The 17,962-nt window shown below is 49.5% G+C and overlaps 1 protein-coding gene across 1 annotated transcript; it reads left to right on the top strand.

The window, feature by feature from the left end:
- The first annotated feature begins 7,177 nt into the window (after positions 1-7,177).
- On the top strand, positions 7,178-17,262 carry LOC310903041 (vitamin D3 hydroxylase-associated protein-like). The gene is made up of 15 exons (XM_083845599.1): positions 7,178-7,490; positions 8,968-9,081; positions 9,403-9,546; positions 10,534-10,667; positions 11,047-11,253; positions 12,034-12,074; positions 12,433-12,557; positions 12,806-12,931; positions 13,472-13,569; positions 13,743-13,842; positions 14,729-14,772; positions 15,238-15,277; positions 15,907-16,015; positions 16,333-16,478; positions 16,599-17,262. Exons 1-15 carry the CDS (start codon positions 7,281-7,283, stop codon positions 16,722-16,724), a joined length of 1,764 nt encoding a protein of 587 aa, XP_083701725.1. The 5' UTR covers positions 7,178-7,280; the 3' UTR covers positions 16,725-17,262.
- Positions 17,263-17,962: the final 700 nt, after the last annotated feature.

The raw sequence follows: 17,962 nt of genomic DNA, 5'->3' as shown, positions 1-17,962 counted from the left end.
AGTGTGTCTGGAAACAAGACATCAACCTGAGTGATGTTCTGTGCCTCCTCCAAGCCTGCCTGTCTCTCCAGGTTACAGGGGCTGGACATGGTATTTGCCAACGGGAAGAGAGGCACAGGGCCAAGGGGCAATTCAGCTCCTGTTATTTATCTGCCCTCTGCCTCCTCAGGGCTGCGCAGGGATGCTGTGGTCATCCAGCAGCCTGACACGCTCACAAGTGGGTCTGAGTCACACAGTGAGTCCTGGCTTCTCAGCCTAATTCATGGACCTCTGTTCAGCACAGAGCTGGGAGAGGAGCCTCCCAGAAGAGGTTGTGCCTCGCAGGCTTGCTGCTGGGTGGCACGGACACAGAGCTTCTGCCTGATGGGGGTATGCCAAATTGCAGTGACTGTCTCAGGTCAGGAGAAGAGAATTTTCAGCTGTCGTCTCGCAGGGAAGATGGGAGCTCACTACTGAAATGATAACCTGGCTAGGAAGGGCACTGAGCGATCTGGAAGCACAGACCTTGTTTTGCAAGGAAGGGATGTTGTCCTGTGCTCCTGTATCCCTCCCTATCAGTGCAAGGCTGAACGAAGCAAAGGGGTGCTATTTCTAAAAGGACTTTCCCCATGCATATTTGCTCTTTGCTTTCCAGCTGCTCTCTGTGGGTGGCTCTGAAGGGGTCTTACTGTTCCTCCCACTCTCCCCTCTACAGCTTCCAGACAGTCGCTAGACCCCAGGATCCTACAGTGTTAGCAGCCGTTCCCAGGACCCATCACCCAAAGGGCAGGCTCACCACAATGCAGCAGGTCCTGCCTGAAGCCAAGACAGCCCCAAGGGTGCTCTCAGACATGGTCAGCAGCTCAGCTGGAGCCCTCCTGGTGCTGAAGCAGATGAGGTGAAGACAAGGTCAAGAAGAAGATGGGAGAGGCATGGGGGAGAGAAAATATGGGTTTGGACCAGATGCAGAGGGCTACTCAGGAATTTAACGAGCATAAGGAAAAGCAGAGAGGGTGATGCTGAGAGAAGGCTGGTGAGCTCAGGCACTGAAACTCAAGGAGGGAAAGGCCTTTTGTAGGGCATAACTTTAGGTCTGCAGGAGACTTCTTCCTGGGCTGGAGAGAGGATGTCAGCTCCCTCCCGCTCCCATCAGCACAGTGCCACTGTGCTTCAAACCCTCCTGCAGCCCCTGCACCGTAAGCTCAGGCTGTGCTGCCCTCAGAGAGCTGCTGTGCCTGTTTGCACTGTGCTTGCCCAGCCTCTTGGCACCAAGTAAAGTCCAGACTTTGGTCTGCCTTGGAGAATTAGGTGGAAATGCTGCTTAGGGCAAAAGGACTTTGTTCCCACTAGTTCCCAGTTCTGCTTATCTCCAGCACTGTGTCTTGGCTGTAGTCTTTGCTTTGATCATTTTTCCTCCTCCTGGTTTTAATAAGGACTTAAGCCTGCTAAATTTTCTCTTTAGTTTGCAGGGTAGACTCTACCTAGTTGCAACATCATGAGCAAATAAACTCTCCAGAAAAACTGATAGGAGCCAAACATACGTTGTTTGGACACGTCACTGGTCTTTTATAATATCCAAAGCAGACAGAACCATCTGTGGTGTAACATAACAGAAAGTGGTGGAGGATATTAGAGACATTGAGGCCCCTGGGATCCTAGGGTTACTTAACAAACAGGGTTCAAGGAAGGAGGTAGTTGAAGTAACTAAAAGCAAACGTTCAAAAATAGGTGGCATGAAAACTCTTTAACATAGGGAGATTCATCCCTGAAACACAAATGGAAAATGTGAGAATTAGGACTGGGCCATCCTTCACTCTGAAGCAGCTGTTTCATCTTTCCAAGCATGGTTTCAATCTGCTCTTCCCCCCTTCCTTTTTTTTTTTTTATTTTTCCACCTGCTTGCCCAGGATGAGACCAGTGAAAAGCCAGACTTCTCTGGCATCTCTGTAGCTGGAGAAGTTGTAAGTAGGATGCATAAAACCCACTTTCCTATGAAAAGGACCAAGGAAAACAGTGTAGGACTGTAGGAAAACAGTACCCATAGAAGTGAGAAAGCTGTAGGGATGGTCTGGAGAGAAGGCACGCAGGCCCTGCTATCGGAGGTGTGAGGGTTGGTATGGGACATTTCTCTCCCCATCTTATTGCAGCTTATTTAGGGAGAGCCAGCGGGGTCCTGGCTGAGTAACATAACAAAGGGGCGATAGAAACACCTCTCAGATGATCTTCTTGGTTGTTGGAAAGGTGCAGATTAAGTAATGGGAAGTTTCTGATCGACTGTTTCGTTCTGTGATTGTTGGTGGGTTTTGCCTGGAATTAAATTGTCCGTTTTTATGAAGGTCTTATGATTCCAATAAATATTTCAGGCTGAAATGAGTCAGAAACTGGAGAGTGCCCAGAAAATACTTATTCAGCCCTCTGAGTCAGTCGGAACAACTTCTGCAGAGGGGACCAGCCCATTTTCCTGTGACTTCAGCAACTTCTGAAGTACCTTTAAAGATGTTTCCGAACAACATAGTTAACACACTTCATTTTGTAAATTGTTTGCAAAACCACATCACAGTGTTTGGATCCAAAAAAAAAAAAAATAGAATATGGGATATAATTCTCGAGGTTCATTTTTTGTCATTTTCACCAAAATGGAGTCAAAGCTGACCTGACTTAAATATATATATATATATATATATCTATCAATTTTGAGGGAAGACAATTTACTTGTAGAAAGATTCTAACGGAAACCAGCCTACCTGAGAACTGAAGGTGTTGTGTGGAGTGTGACAAGAGTAAGCCAGTGCAGTTTTGCCTCTGCAAGCTGAGCTTTGCTGGGGACAGGAGTGGACTGACTGGGTTGGTCCAACTGCCTGCCTCTGTGATGGTCCAAAGTGAAGGAGATGCAGATGTCACAGTGAAATCCCAGATCAGCTGCCTTTTCTTATGTAAAGGTCTTGGCTTTCATTTTAACTCCTCTGATGAGTTTGGTTAAACCAGGAAATTAGTCTGGATCCCATCTTAATCTCCAAGATGGATTTATCTACATAGGAAATTAATCTGGATTTGAGGGGAGTGCAGATCTGGAGCAGAATAGCAACTCTCATTCATATGGGTATCAGTGCTCTTCTGAAGTCACACCCAGGAATACCATACCCACACGCATTACCACACTTGGCAAAGTATTTCATTGGTGCGAATCAGCCAAACTCCATCTGGGCCCACAGAAATACCAGAAGTAATAGTGGTGCCATCTGCCCTAGGGGTCAGATGAGTACTGAAGAGATGGGGATTCTTTCCTTTCTGTTTTGCCTCCATTCCATGATCCATCTAACTGTACTTCCTCTTAGTTTCCCTGCATTGCCAAAAATCTGAAAGCCCCAAGTGGAGTCAGGTAAGCGTTTTTATCTCTACATACCAGTCTAGCAGCAAAAAGAGGAAACTGTGAAAAGGACAGCAAGGGAAATCAGTTAGATGATTATTTGAAAACCTCTCTCTTCTATGTCACCAACACAGAGCTTGAGGCAGCGGGTCAGTGATGCAGAAAAAAATTATAAATGTCTCTGGACACTGTGTGATGGGACTGGATCAACTTTGCCTCCTTTAAGCTGATGCAGCTGGGACAATATCTGAATTAGAAGAGTGTTCAAAACTGAGAAAGGTAGATGTCATTGGAAAGCCAGGATCTAGGATGTTCCCCAGTTCGGCATCATGGTGGTATCTCAGTAGTGCTGAGGTGAGTCCTGGGATTTGGGTGTGTTATTTTCTTCATCCAATTTTGAGAGCCTAACTGAGGTGCAATGAGAATCTGTGATTCTGAGTTAGAACGTAAGGAAAGTGCTTAGCAATAAATGAGGCACAAGACTGTGGGACTACCTGTGTCCCATCTGAGCACAGCCACAACTACTTTGATGTTGTGACCTTGGACCTAGATTAAGTCAGGTCATAAAAATATCGCAGAAACATTGCACTTGGCCTTGGTTGATGGTCATCAGTGCAATGTGGAGGAATGAACACAGCACTGTGAGTCAGGCAGGCTGGCTCCTCTGCTAGGGACCTGAGGTTTGACTTGCGACATTCCGTGGGACATTACCTGCCTCAGTTTCCCCATGAGGACAGTGGTCTCTCTCAGCAGACTTTTCTCCCAAGCACCCTTTGCTCCCCTTTGCCTAGTCATAGGACCACACAAAGCCTCCCTCACCCCAGCCCAGCCCATTTGCCTTCAAGTAGCTGCTCCCTTCCTTGTTAGGGACTTGTCCTGGTTTGGGCTGGGCTAGGGTTATTTTTCTTCCTAGTAGCTGGTATGGTGCTGTGTTTTGCATTTAGGATGAGAACTATGCTAAACACACACCAATGTGCTAAAACCCATCGGGGACCCAGCCGGGACAGCTGGCCCAGACTGGGCAGAGGTATGTGCTGTACCATATAGCATCATGCAGAACAATAAAACTGGGGGGGGCGTTTTCCACCAACCCTGCCATTCGGGTACCTTCCACAATGTACAGTTCTGCTAAACCCCAGATGGGCTGCTGTCCAGCCTGCAGGGTCTGAGATATGGTCAGGGAGGGCCTGCTCGTACTCACCCGTTATGCCTGCTGCCCATTGCCAACAGAGGACTGATGTAACATTAGTTAATCTTAAACCATAGCCGAGCCGGGGAAAAAGCTACTCCACTGCAGATATCAAAGGTTATGGCCCCCCACAATCTCTGGAAAGCTCAAATAGGCTTTTCTCCAGCTGATGTATTTATAAGATAAAGTGACTGGCAAGTAGTCAAACTCAGATTCCTTGCCATTTTCTACTGTGGGGTTGCTGAGGCTGAAGAACAGCAGGTGCCGATCGCTCCCACAATGGTGTGCCAGCAGCAGTACCGCACCAACCGGCTCCCTGATTCCCATCCATGAGCTGAGGAAGTTTTTGAGAAAGGGAAGAAAATAGTCCGAATCCTTCTGAATTCTGGTTTTGCCATAAAACAAAATAAAGTCAAAGGACCTGCACAAGAGATCCAGTTTTTAGGAATAAAATGGCACGATGGACGTCATCAAATCCCAATGGATGTGATCAACAAAATTACAGCTATGTCTCCACCAGCTAACAAAAAGGAAACACAAAGTTTCTTACGTGTTATGGGTTTTTGAAGAATGCACATTCCAAATTACAGTCTGTTTGTAAGCCCTCTCTATCGAGAAGCCTTTGAATAAATTAAACAGGAAATAGTTCGTGCAGCAGCCCTTGGCCCAGGCCAAGCAGGACAAGATAAAAACTGTTCTTTACGCCGCAGCTGGGGAGAATGGCCCCACCTGGAGCCTCTGGCAGAAAGCACCAGGGGAGACTCAAGCTCAGCCCCTAGGGTTTTGGAGTAGGGGAAACAGAGGATCTGAGGCCCGCTACACGTGGAGACTGGCAGCAGATGAAGGGGTTCGAGCTGCTTCAGAAGTGGTTGGTACTGAAGCAGAGCTGCTCCTGGCACCCTGATGCTGGGCTGGATGTTCAAAGGGAAGGTCCCCTCTGCACATCATGCAGCTGATGCTGCGTGGAGTAAGTGGGTCACATTGATCACCCAGGGGTTCAGATAGGAAACCCCGGTCACCCAGGACTCTTGGAAGTGATCGTAGCTGCCTGCCAGGTTAAACCACAACGGGACTCTAATTTCATACGGCTTTTGGAGTGCCTCTGCAGCCCGAAGGTCTACTCGGAAGGTGCAAACCAGGCTTGGATTTTGAAGCCATCCCATCCCTCTGGGTGGATTCAGCCCTCTCCCCCCTCCAGTTGCTCTTCACTGCCTGTGTCCTCATTGCAGGCTGTGGCAGAGCCGTGGGGCTGCCCGTGGCCAGGCAGTGCATGGCCTTGCCGTGACCAGAGGAGCTATGCCTCCGGCTCATGACAGAGGTAAAAACACCAGTCCACCGATAAGGAAAGGGGCTTCCTCAGCAGCATCCGGCCACCTGGAAGCGCAGCTGCGCTTGCTAATAAAACCACCTTCTGAAATCCCGAGCTGGTTCGGACACAGCTGGCTTTGTCTCTGTTAAACATTTGCAGAATGTCTAAAGGGCAGGATCAGAGCACGGGACCCAGCGCGCAAGCGGATGTGGGAAGTCCGTGCCCTGATGCCTGCCAATATGGGGAAAAAAACTCCCACATCCGCTCAGCCCATCACAGGGGTCGTGTTGCTGTCACATACACAAAGAGCTCACCTCTGACTCAGGAAGCCTTTTGCATGGATCCCAAGAGGCTGGGAGAGGGTTTGGGTACTGCTGCGTGCTGACCCTGCTCACACGCACCTTCCTGAGGCACCTGCCCTACCAAGCACCGTGCAGCGGGAGCTGGGGGGACTGCAGACATGTCCCTGTGCTGCTGCTCTCAGAAAATGAGCAGTGCCTTCGCTGAGGAGGCATCCTCTGAGCAAGGATGCCACTAAAAGGAAAAACAGAAGGTGGCCAGCTTAATTTGTTACCAGCTTGCTAGTTGCCATCAACTCCAGACTATTTCTTAGAGGATGCCAATGTCAATTTTGTCCACAGTCCCTCATAAATTTTCCCGGTTAAAAACAAGGAGAAGAACACTCCCTACTAACACCAATTTCAAGATGAAACAGGGCATGGTACTTGTGTGCTTGTAGTGAGAGGTGTCTGTGCTGGAAGGACCTCAGCAGCGGCCATCTTAATATCTGATGGGAATAGTTTGCTTCTGGACTGCAACGCTGTGGGATTTTCCACTTCTAAAGCAGTAACCGCATGCTCTGTTGTGGGGCGAACCCACCTCTCCTGGTTCGTGCAGACACTGTGGCAGAGCTGAGCCCTATCACAGGTCTCCTGAAGCAGCCTGTGTCTGCCACAGTAGCAGCATGGGGGGTGGATGAGTGGGTACCCCACAGCCATGCATCCTCTCGTCATACCGTCTTCATTCCTGTGCAGGGAAATCTTGAGAGTTCAAGCTGTTTTTTCCCCTTCTTCCATTGTCCTCCTAGGCTATGCAGGAAATAGGAGTGAAGCTATTTCCTTGCTTCTTTTGACCAGCCGATCCCCCAGCCCTTCCTCCCTAGCAGAGAACTTCCCACAGTCCGGACAGCCCGTATAAACCCAATACAGCCCAGGGTTCACTGGCTGTGCAAACTTAACCTTTTGAACTTCTCCGTCAATCATTCCCCACTGCATGCCCCCATGAAGGCATCTCTTGCAGGGGTCAGCTTTGGATTTATAAACTACTCGCTGAGCTGAGACACTGGTGCTGGAAGAAGCAGATCTGGGGAGGCAGGGGAGCTCTCTGCCTTGCTTCTCTTTCTCCCTCCATCCTCAGAGATCAGAGGGTCCAGCAAAATGATCCAGCAGCAGCTGAGACAGCTCCTGCCAGAGCCAGAAGTGGCTTCTTCTGCTGCCCTCAGCCTTCTCTGTGGCTCAGCGGTGGCCGTGGTAGTCTGGAAGTGGCTGGGTGAAAGGCAGATCCAGCAGAAAATGGAAGAGGCTCAGAGGACCCGGGAGGAAGGTGTGAAGAAAATGGCAAAGGCTGTCCGGCAGTTCAGGGAGCAGGTAACCCATCCTTGTGGGTAGGCTGAGTCCCACTGATGTGTCTTCTGACGTTGTTCTTCAGCTCCTGCTGCTAGCTTTTGTCACAGAGAACCCAGGGGAGATGTTCCAGCAGCCTTCAACAAGGGGTAAGGCTGCCTTGGGAGGAAGGGAGAGCGCTGCTTTTCTCAAGCTGTATGAGATGTGGTGGGAGCCTACAGCCAGGGAGACATGAGTTACACACTGGACGAGGTTTTAGACAACAAAGGTGATGAAGCACTGGACCTTAATCCATCCAAATCTTCTAGATCTTTAGGGATCTAGAAATATCTCTCACCTCCATGGGTAGAAGAAAAAAGCTTTTTCTCTTCCTGACTCTTAAGTTTATACATCCGTCCACACCCCTCTGTCTTTGGCTCTAAAACCTGCCTTCTAGATAGCTCTTGGAGAGTCTTCAAAGGAGGAAGTTTCACCAGGATTCCCAGCAAGTGAGGCCTCCCGGCCCACCAATCTGCCCAGGAGATACTTGGCCTAACTTAACACTCATGAAGCACGGGGCACTTAATGCTTCCTGTGAGCAACCAGGACACAACATGGGGATAAATGAGGCAGGCACCCAACCAGCATGGATGTGGCCCCCAATTCCTGCAGTTTTGCAGCACTCATTTCTAACCCCCCTTTTCTCCCTGCTCTGTTTGCTTCTGCATTTGTGCTGGTTCAACAAGATCATGTCTACACAGGTAATGCACTTGGAGATAAATCAAAGCAACTACAAGTGATATATATCTTTACAACCTTTTTTCTTAAATATTTTGAAATATATATTTATATATATACATTAGAAAAAAAATGGTGTCACTGAGAACTGCCAGTTGCCTTCACCTAAGCAGTTTACCCACCTGTAAGTCTTTATTGACTTCTTCAATTTGCTTGGCCTGAGCTATTAGATGTTTTTTACCACCCTAGGTTGATGCCAGGGCTGTCAGCACAGTGCCTGTACCTATACCAAGGGTTGAAGGGCCAGCCTGAGGCTTGTGTGTAAGGACTTTGGTACCTTTAAGCCAGAAGTTGGACTCAATGATCCTTGTGGGTCCCTTCCAACTCTGGATATTCTTCTGGCCAGATTGCTTTCCTCAGCTGAGATTAACTCTCAGTCAATGGATAAGTCCCACAGTGTGGGAAGGGAGGCTCAGATGTGATTGTGATTGTCCCTCACTGCAATGGATGCATGAAGGTCTTCTACACTTTCAGAGACAGGTGGATTCCTGGGTTCGCATCATGATTGTGACATCCATGGGGCTTACAAAACAGCTCAAATTCATGTGAAGCATTCATCAGTTCAGAGTCTGATCCCCCTCACGCATGATCTGCCTTTCTGGAAAGCTTTGCTGTTAATGTTAGCAAAATACAAGGGACTTGTCTCCTCTGAACCCTGGCACAGGCCCGTGCCATGGGTACCTGGAGATGATGTCCCGCCATCCTTGCCGTCATCCTCTTGCAGGTCCCCAGTGTCCAGACAGATGCCATCCTGTCCCTACCCCTGCTGGAACTCGCTGGGAGACTACAGGAAGGGTCCTTGTCCCCCAGGACTGTCCTCTACACCTACATAGAGAAGGTGAGTGCCTGTTTGCAGCATGAAGGACAGATTGCTTATGTTCTCCTTGCTGTGGAGCATGGGCTGGTGATGGAGAAGACTTGGTGGAGCTGCTGATTATGGCAAGTCTTTAATCCAGCAGATATCAGAGGAGAAATATGAAAGGACAGGGATACCTCTGTCTCCTGGGTCATACCCATAACGAGATAGCCCTCTGAGATGGTCTGAGCTAGGATGCTCTGGGAGGGGCCACTTGCTTCAAAGATCCAAATAGCTACTGAATGCAGCTATATCATTAAGATGTTCTTAACTAACACCTCTTCCTCTATGTGTATGGCAAAGGCCCTGGAAGTGACCCAGCAGACAAACTGCGTGCGACATTTTATCCCAGAGTGTGAGGAGCAGCTCCAGGAAATACAAGGGCAGAAGGAGAAAGGGCTTCTCTACGGCATCCCTGTCAGCATCAAGGACCACATCGGCCACGAGGTGCTTCCTTTTGTCCCCCTGAAGCATCCCATCATGGGCTAGGCTGGGTGGTGATGTGGGGTGAAACAGAGGGTGGGGAATGGGCCCAGTCCCCCCCTTCCTTATACCACAGGAAGCCTGGCTGGGCCTGGGGCTGTAGCCCCACATCTCATTGCAGCTGCAGCCCTGGCAGTTGGGAGTTGCTGACCCCCTCATGTGAGGTGTGTGGATCTGGTGGGTGCTTTCTTTGAACTGAGTTAGGCCAGACAGAGTCATTGAAAGAGCTGATTTCAGTGACTCCACTCATGCTGGTGGGAGCAGGCTCGGCATTGATCTCACAAGCAGTTCTCCTGCCAGAAGATAAATCCTGAGCAAAGAGCCCCAGTTGCATGTCTGTTGCAGTGCCTCCATCTGTGAAAAAACAAATGATTTCTCCTCTGATACATGGGTGAGCACGAGCTGGGCTACATGGCATTTTGAGCCATAAGTTGGACTTACGCTTCAGCATTTGCTGTGTGATTGATAAGAACAGGGCTCAGCTTCCAAAAACTCACTGGCAGCAGGAACCATTAACCTTGAATCCCTGCAGCACTGTAGCTTGTCCACTGAGCCCTTTAGCAAAACAAGACCCAGGCACCAGAACTAAAAAGGACCACGCTGTGTTAGCCTGGACCTTATGCTCTCTCCCTAAACATTCGCTGGTGGCTTCACTTGGACAGCAGGACACTGGGTTTGATCCTGAGCTAGTGGGTGAACAAAGACTGCCTATAAAGTTGCATCTAGGTCAGGGGAGAGAAATAGCAGGAAAAAGAGCAAGGCCAGGTTCCAAAGAAGCCTTAACCCTGTAAGTGCATAGCAGCCCTCTGCTAAGGATGGAAGGAGAAGGAGTGCTTGGCCCTTTTTGCAAAGGAATAGATTAGTACTCCCCAAAGGGGTCACCAGATCTTCCTTCCAAAACTGCAGGGGAACTGTGCTGACCCTGTCCACTGTCCCTTCTCCTCTCTGCAGGGCCAACTGTCAACCTGTGGGCTTGTGCAATACCTGGGCACTCCAGAGCAGGAGGACAGCGTCCTGGTCAAGGTTTTGAAGAGACAGGGGGCCATCCCATTCGCTAAGACCAACGTGCCGCAATCCCTCTTCAAGTAACATACATAATTAGAAATCTCCCCTCTGGCTGTGCTCCTGAAACTAAAACCCATCCTGTAGGTCACGGACAGGCTCCTTCCTGTCTTCTAAGATGTTTCCCAGATGAGTCCCTCTTCCATTAGCTGCCAACTATCTCAGTTGAACTGAAAATGGCTTTTCTATAAGATTAAGGGGAAAAAAAACACCACGACACAACAAAAACTAACTGTACTTGTGCATGGGAGGTGGGGTCTCATGGGAATGAGCCTTGTCCCAAAGGGTATATGGGGTGGAAGGAGGAGTTGGGTATGCTGCATAAGCCCAGTGCAAGAGAGAGACAACAAAGTCAAGGTGCTGGACTCTTCCTGACAGCCTGTTTGCTGGTTTTCTCCTCAGCTACGACTGCAGCAATACCATCTTTGGCCAGACCCTGAACCCTCTCAACCACCAGAAGACCCCCGGAGGCTCCTCAGGAGGGGAGGGAGCTCTGATCGCAGGGGGAGGCTCCATCCTGGGCATCGGCTCAGACGTTGGTGGCAGCATCCGCCTGCCGTCCAGCTTCTGTGGGCTGTGCGGGCTCAAACCCACAGCCAAAAGGCTCAGGTAGGTGCTGTGATCTGCCCTTCCCACTCTGCAAGGAGCCTGCAAACCCACGCTGCTCCTTCCCAAGGCACACAGTGCCCCTCTGAGCTCACACCCACCTTGTGCACCTACCCACCGTGTTCAGGGAGGGCTCAGCAAACTGATGGGTCTGCCGTCTGGTCACACAGGACAGCGTGTTCCTTGGTGAGGAAACGGGAATTCAGACCTGCCTGAGTGTCAGTCCCTACATCTCTGAAAGCAAATAAAGGAAAAACCTAACTTATAAATTAGAGACAGAGAGAAATTTATTTGGACCAAACAGTCAAGTTGCCCTCAAACTGCAGTTTTGGAGGGACGGATGCTAATTGCCAAACTCAGCTGAAGGATGATGTACACAGCGAGTATTTGGGGGAAAAAGAGGACAGTTTCATAAATGCTGGCTTGCTTTGGTCAAAACCTTTCCCAAGAGGCAATATTGCTAGGTTCTGCCTGGAAATAGCAGTGCTTTCACTGTAAAACTGACCTGGAGTTTAAAAGAAAGAGGGACTAAGGTGGTTCAATAACTCCGAAATGGGACATTTTTGGTTAAACTACAACTAAGAGTTGTTGTGGTTTAGATTTATTTTTTTGTTGTTTTGTTTGACCAAAATTTTCTGTTTTACTCAGCTCAGATCAAATACTTTTAATAATTTATTTCTGGTTGAGGTCCTGAATGGAAGACTGCAATGCCCTGTTCAGATGTATTGAGAATATCTCCCTGTTACTGGAATTACAATATACTTTTTTTTTCTTTTTCCACAGCCTGTCTGGAGTGAATGGCCCAGTCAATGGGATCCTGTCAGGTATGTGAATTTCAATTTGTTTTTTTTTCTATATGCTGTGAAGAGCAGGAAGAATGGAATATGCCTGTCGGCTTTGTAGGGCAGGATGAGACTCTGGCCGGGGTTCAACAAGCCCAAGTGCAGAGTGCCATGGCTCCTGGGGGTCACCTCAGAGAAGTTATGTCATCTCTAAAGTCTTAAGTCATCCTCTAGGCAACAGGAAGGCCTGAGGCAGCCAAGACCTGTGTGGAAGCCACCTAGAACACCCCACCTCATTGCCTGATGGTTCCTTGCAGTCACTGTGGCCATGTGGAGGGACAGACCAGTGCCTGACACACTCCTTTGCTTACTATGGACATTTGCTCTCGTCCCATGCCAGTTCCCTCTGCGCTGGGGCCGATGGCGAGAGATGTGGACAGCCTGGCCCTCTGCATGAAGGCACTGCTCTGTGAGGAGATGTTCCGGCTGGACCCCACCGTGCCCCCCATCCCCTTCAACGAGGAGGTGAGCCTGGTCCTTAACGGTCCTACATGCCTTAAGGATCCAGTTATCTTTGTAGCACTGGTTTCTAGTAACTTCCTAGACCTCTTTGAGGGCATGATTCATAATTATCAGGGGGACAAAAAATGGTTAACAAAAATAAGTAGTTATTATTTCCGTTCTCTCAACTGGAGTGTGGTTTACCAGACTGAGAGACCCCGGCAAAGGGTAGGGAGGAAGGCAACGGCAGACTGGTGTCTCCTTTGCTCCAGGTGTACTCAAGCTCTGCTCCTCTGCGGGTCGGGTACTACGACACCGATGGCTACTTCCCGCTGCCTCCTTGCATGCGCAGGGCGGTGCGTGAGACCAGGGAGGCTCTGCAGGCAGCGGGGCACAAGGTGAGCACCACCACCCCACACTCGTCCCCACGGGGTGTCCCCAGCTTTGCCCCTTCCTGCTGTAGTCAACCTTCAGAAGCTACACAGAGCCCCTCGGCCCTGCTGTGGGATAAATTAACAGAGGCGCCATTTTAAATTACCACGGTACTGAGGGGAAAGGGCCACGGGACACAGGATGGGAAACACCTTTCGCTCCATGTAGGCATGCTTGTAGAAACATGTTAGTACTTCATAGCAAAGTGAGGCCATGTCTAAGGAGGCATTGATTCAGCTGGGACACACGGAAAACTGGTGCAGTTTCTGGCTCAGTGATTGCCTGGAACAAGAGGGAGGAGGAATGGAGAGGTCTCAGACCTGAGCCAAAAAGCTGCCAGGGAGGAATAATCTTATGGGGAGATGGCTAAAGGGCTGAAATGGGCCCCTCCACCAGTGTGTGGAGCCCAGGGAGGCTCCTGTTCTGCCTGTGAAGTATATCCCCAGTCAGGCCTTGGAAATTATTCACATCCTCAGGCTGCCGCGTGATTTTGTGTTTTGGTGCAGCTGGTGCCCTTTTCTCCACTTCGGATCCACTATGTCATGACTGAACTGTTTTTGAAGACATTTTTTGCTGATGGAGGCCGTGCTTGGCTGGATGAGTTGTAAGTAGGAGCCCTCTGGCAGGAGTGCTCTAAAACACCCCTATCCCCATGCCCCTGAGCACAACACACAGGCAAAACTAGCTCCTCTCACACCCCAAACAGGAGACACTCGGGTTTCTGAGAAAGGGCAAACAGCTTCTCTGGCATGATCCCCTCCTCTTGTCATCTCTCAGCACAGGAAATATTGTAGATCCAAGCTTAAAACCACAGGTGACTTGCTACAAGATCCCAAGGCTGGCGAAGAAGCTGCTGGCTCTGATTCTTAAACCTCTGGTGAGTTCCTGGCCTCAGGCTCAAAGCAGAGTGGTGTAAACAAGGCCCTGAGATGCTTAGAAGCATGACGGTACTGGGAGCCACCTCTAACTGCAAACACTGGGATTTTAGGCCAAAGCACATGCTGTCACTTTGGAAGGTCTTTTCTAGAGCCCTGCTGGGGTTTACCCAGTGCAAAGGGAAATGAGAAAAGGACCGGCCAAGAGCTGTAAAGAATAATGCAGAGCCAACAGCAAGTGGTTCTTTAAATGCTACATCTAGCGGTGCCCAGTTTCCTACAGATTCATACGTTGGGATTGCTACAGCAGGGGAACTCAAGTTTGAAGCTCTATCCCTGCTTTGAAGGCCTTCCAAAGAGCACACCTTCACAGGGGTTTCCTGGTGATTAATAAGAGCTGATCTGCACTGCAGCCCCATTCATACAATATACAATAAACATCCTCTCGTCCTGCATCCTCCGGTTTTCACTGCCTTTCTCTCCAGTTGGGTTGTTCTTAGCTAACAGGATCAAAAATGTAGCAGTGAGTGGGAGGCAACCAAAGCAGAAATCTTGTTTCTATGAGACACCAAGCAAAAAAAAAAATAAAAAAATCTGATTTATCAGAAATAAATGTCTTGGTTCAGGTCAGTGCATTCCTCTGTGAGTAGGAAATAGTGAGCTGTAAGGAAAAGAAAAAAAAAAAAAAGAAAAAAAAAGGAGAACCAACAACGTGAAGTTGGAAGCCAAGCAAAATGAGAACCATGTGGAGCATTCTTAAGCAATGTCATTCACCCTTAGCACAGCAGCCCCATAGACTGAGTCAGGGCATGAGCAGAGTTTCCTGGGATGGCACAAGTTACTGCACCCTCACATCATGCCCCTAACGGGAATCATTTGCCTTTCCAGTTTCCCCGCCTGGCTGACTATCTGAATGCCTTGTGTGGAATGAGGTAAGACAGCACCGTCCCAAGGGATGCCTATGGAAATGAACTGTGCTTTCTCCTCTAAGTGTCCACGATGGAGTGGGGGGCACTGGGTTCACAACAGGCTTTCTGCAGGTTTCTCTGTCCTGGACAATGCTTCAGTCTTAGGAACACATCTCCCCACTTCCCTAGTGTTACACTGCCCCTTGTGTTACTCTGAAAGGGTAAAGGGACTTGGACAAGGTCGTACAGCAAGCTTGTGGCAGAGATAAGCACTCAATCCAGGCTCACAAGGGAAACCTCTCTTCCATTTCCAGACATTTGTTGCTTAATAGCTTGGCTAAATGCCTAAGGAAACTTCAGAGAAATTGAGGAAGATGTATTGTTTTAAGTGATTGCTAAAATCACTGAGGCTTATCAACGTGGAGGATTATTGAAGCAGTTTCCCCTCTTCTTAAAGCTTAAAAATGTTACTATGATTTCCGCTTGCAGGTCAGTGAATGAGTTGTGGAATCAACAGCATCAAATAGAGGTATGTTTTGAGTGCTTTTCTCTCGGGCATCATGCTATGAGTTGAGGCATTATGGTGTCAGTCTGGCAGATAGGAGGGGGGTCAGTGTTTAGGAAAGGTGTTGTGCAGTGGGGTGCTGGGGAAAAGACAAGGGGAAAGACACAAAAAAGAGGTAAGAATAGGCTAGTTGGGCTTTTTGGTCAGTTCAGCCAGGACTTTGTGGGTTACAATGCTCATGCCCAAATACCCACACTCAACAGTCCCAGAGCAACAAAGGCTGTCCTGAGAGCAAGTCTGGCAAACGAGGAACCTTGCCAGCTCCCGCCCATAATTTGGCTATGTGCTGTGGAGGCAGACACTCGCACACAGTGTGGGTCTCCCTTTGGGGATATCTGCACTACAGGCTGCAGGAGATGAGTCCAAGGAGGTTCCTTTAGGGCTGGGCCAGCGGTGACACCGATCTGTCCTGATAGCACTGCGACCCAGCAAGGGTTCCTCCATCAGGCAGACACGCTGCAACCAGCCCTTGCCTCTGCTCTGGTGCACAGCTGCCTCCTCAGCCTTACCACAGCCTGGTGCATGCCCCAGAGAAGCCAAGGTGTTCCAGGCATGGACATGGCCTCGGTGTCATCTCCCCTTTCCTCCCAAAGGCGTACCGCTCGGAATTCATCACCCAGTGGAGGGAACTCCACCTAGACGTCGTGCTGTGCCCTGTCCTCGGGCCTGCCTTCACCGTGGGATTCCCAGGGAAACTCCTCCGTAAGTGAGCCTGAGACCTTCCTGGGAGGGGAGAGGACAACCATGGTTGTGACTGGACAGAAATGTCCACTACTGTGGAGCTTCACCACCGAAGCATTTTATGGGCATTAGGAAGGAAAAATAACTACCGTAAAGCTTGGCAGACCTCTGGATAAGGTGGATCTGGTGGCAGTTGTTTCTTGCAGTAGGACTGGGACTCAAGGATGACCATCCCTAGGCAGTTTTGCCTCACAAAAGTAGCTGGTTCTCAGGGCTTCAAGGAACACGTCTGAAATTGAGTCTGTAGCTGCCTGTGTTGTCTGTTTTGCTTCTCTCAGCTGCCGTCTCCTCCACAATGCTGTACAACGTCTTGAACTTCCCCGCTGGGGTCGTGCCCGTCAGCGTGGTGACAGAAGCTGATGAGGAAGAACTGAAGCTTTACCGAGGATGCTGCGATGACTCCTGGGACAGGACACTGAAACAGGTATGTGACACGGAAAGCCCTTGAGTTGGGAGGGACTGGCCACGTGCCTAAACAAAGCTCCCCAAAGCTGCTGGAGGTCCGAGCTCCACCACGTAACCCCTCACTGTGTCCCCTCTGCAGGCTGTGGCAGGAGCCGTGGGGCTGCCCGTGGCCGTGCAGTGCGTGGCCTTGCCGTGGCAGGAGGAGCTGTGCCTGCGCTTCATGAAGGAGGTGGAGACCCTCAGCCGTGGGAAGGGAGCAGCGTAGCCTCTGCAGTCCCACCTCTGCAGGGCCAGAGGCAGCCAAGACACAAACAGGACAGCTCTGCATCAGTTTCCCCTTTCGCAATCTGAATTGCATAGATTCCAGCAAGGAGGGAAGGAGGAAAGAAAACGCATTTCCTGCCCTTCTTCCTGCTGACAAGCACAGATCCTGTAAAGGACACAGCAGTTTCCTCAGTAGCCATTAAAAGGACTGTAAATCTGCCTCACTGTCCTCTGTCTTGGCTGACACTGCTGGATTCACCTCTAAACAGCTCAGCAGCTAATGCAGAGACCAAAACATCAGCACAAATCCTCCAGCACTTCATCATACAAACCCTTCACAACACCAAACTCCTTTGTTGAAAGGAAACCCTGTCTTGCCTGCATCACATTCTTCCTTGGAAGAAAAATGAGAATATCTGAAGACTCCAGATGGACACTGCAGCTTCACAACTTATCCTGTCATATGTTCCCCACCTCTTCTGCTGCTCATTCTTCTATCTCCCCTGTTTGTCCCAGTAAAGTGATATGGCTGAAAACAACCAGTTCCTTTTGCTGCATTAGCGACTGTTCTGTGTTCCCCACCAGCACACTCTGCAGCCACACTAACACCCGCGTTGGTCAAAGATGTGATGCAGAGGGCTAGAATGTCTAATGTTGGGTTCAAATGATCAAAAATCTATGAAGTGCACCTTCCTGAAACAATGGACATGGGTGGGAGTTACCCTCAGTAGTATTTTCTTGCTGGCACTGGATGTAAGCATGGGCTGCTGAGGCTAACAGCCCTGCTGGGAATACAGCCGTGTCTACCTACCCTCTCCATCACCATTTTACTTGAAAAAAAACATAAAATACAGATATTAAGCAAATGTTATTATAAACTTGAGTAACCCTCCACTGATGGATGAGATGATGAGATCATATAAGTGCACAGTTACTCCTCAAAATCATACACCTCCCCACTGGACATTAAACGGCACCTAGCACACGTGGCAGTGCTCACACCTCTCTCTGTCTGTGGGAGACGGCAACAGTCACTTGCCTCTCCACAGCACTGAGCTGTTTCCACCAGCAGGTCTCAAGCATCACAGGTGTATTTCCAAGCCCAGCGAAGCAGCATTCTTAAGAACCTCTTCTTTAAGAACCTCAGGCTGCTGTTTCTAAAAGCAGAGAGGTGACAAGCAGAGACAGATTATGCAGATGGTGAGATCTGGGGCAGAAAGCCTGAGATCCCCGGATGGT

Source organism: Anser anser (assembly GCF_964211835.1).
Source record: "Anser anser genome assembly, chromosome: 8".
NCBI lineage: Eukaryota > Metazoa > Chordata > Aves > Anseriformes > Anatidae > Anser > Anser anser.
The sequence above is the reverse complement of the archived record's forward strand: the minus strand, read 5'-3'. Positions and strand labels throughout refer to the sequence as shown.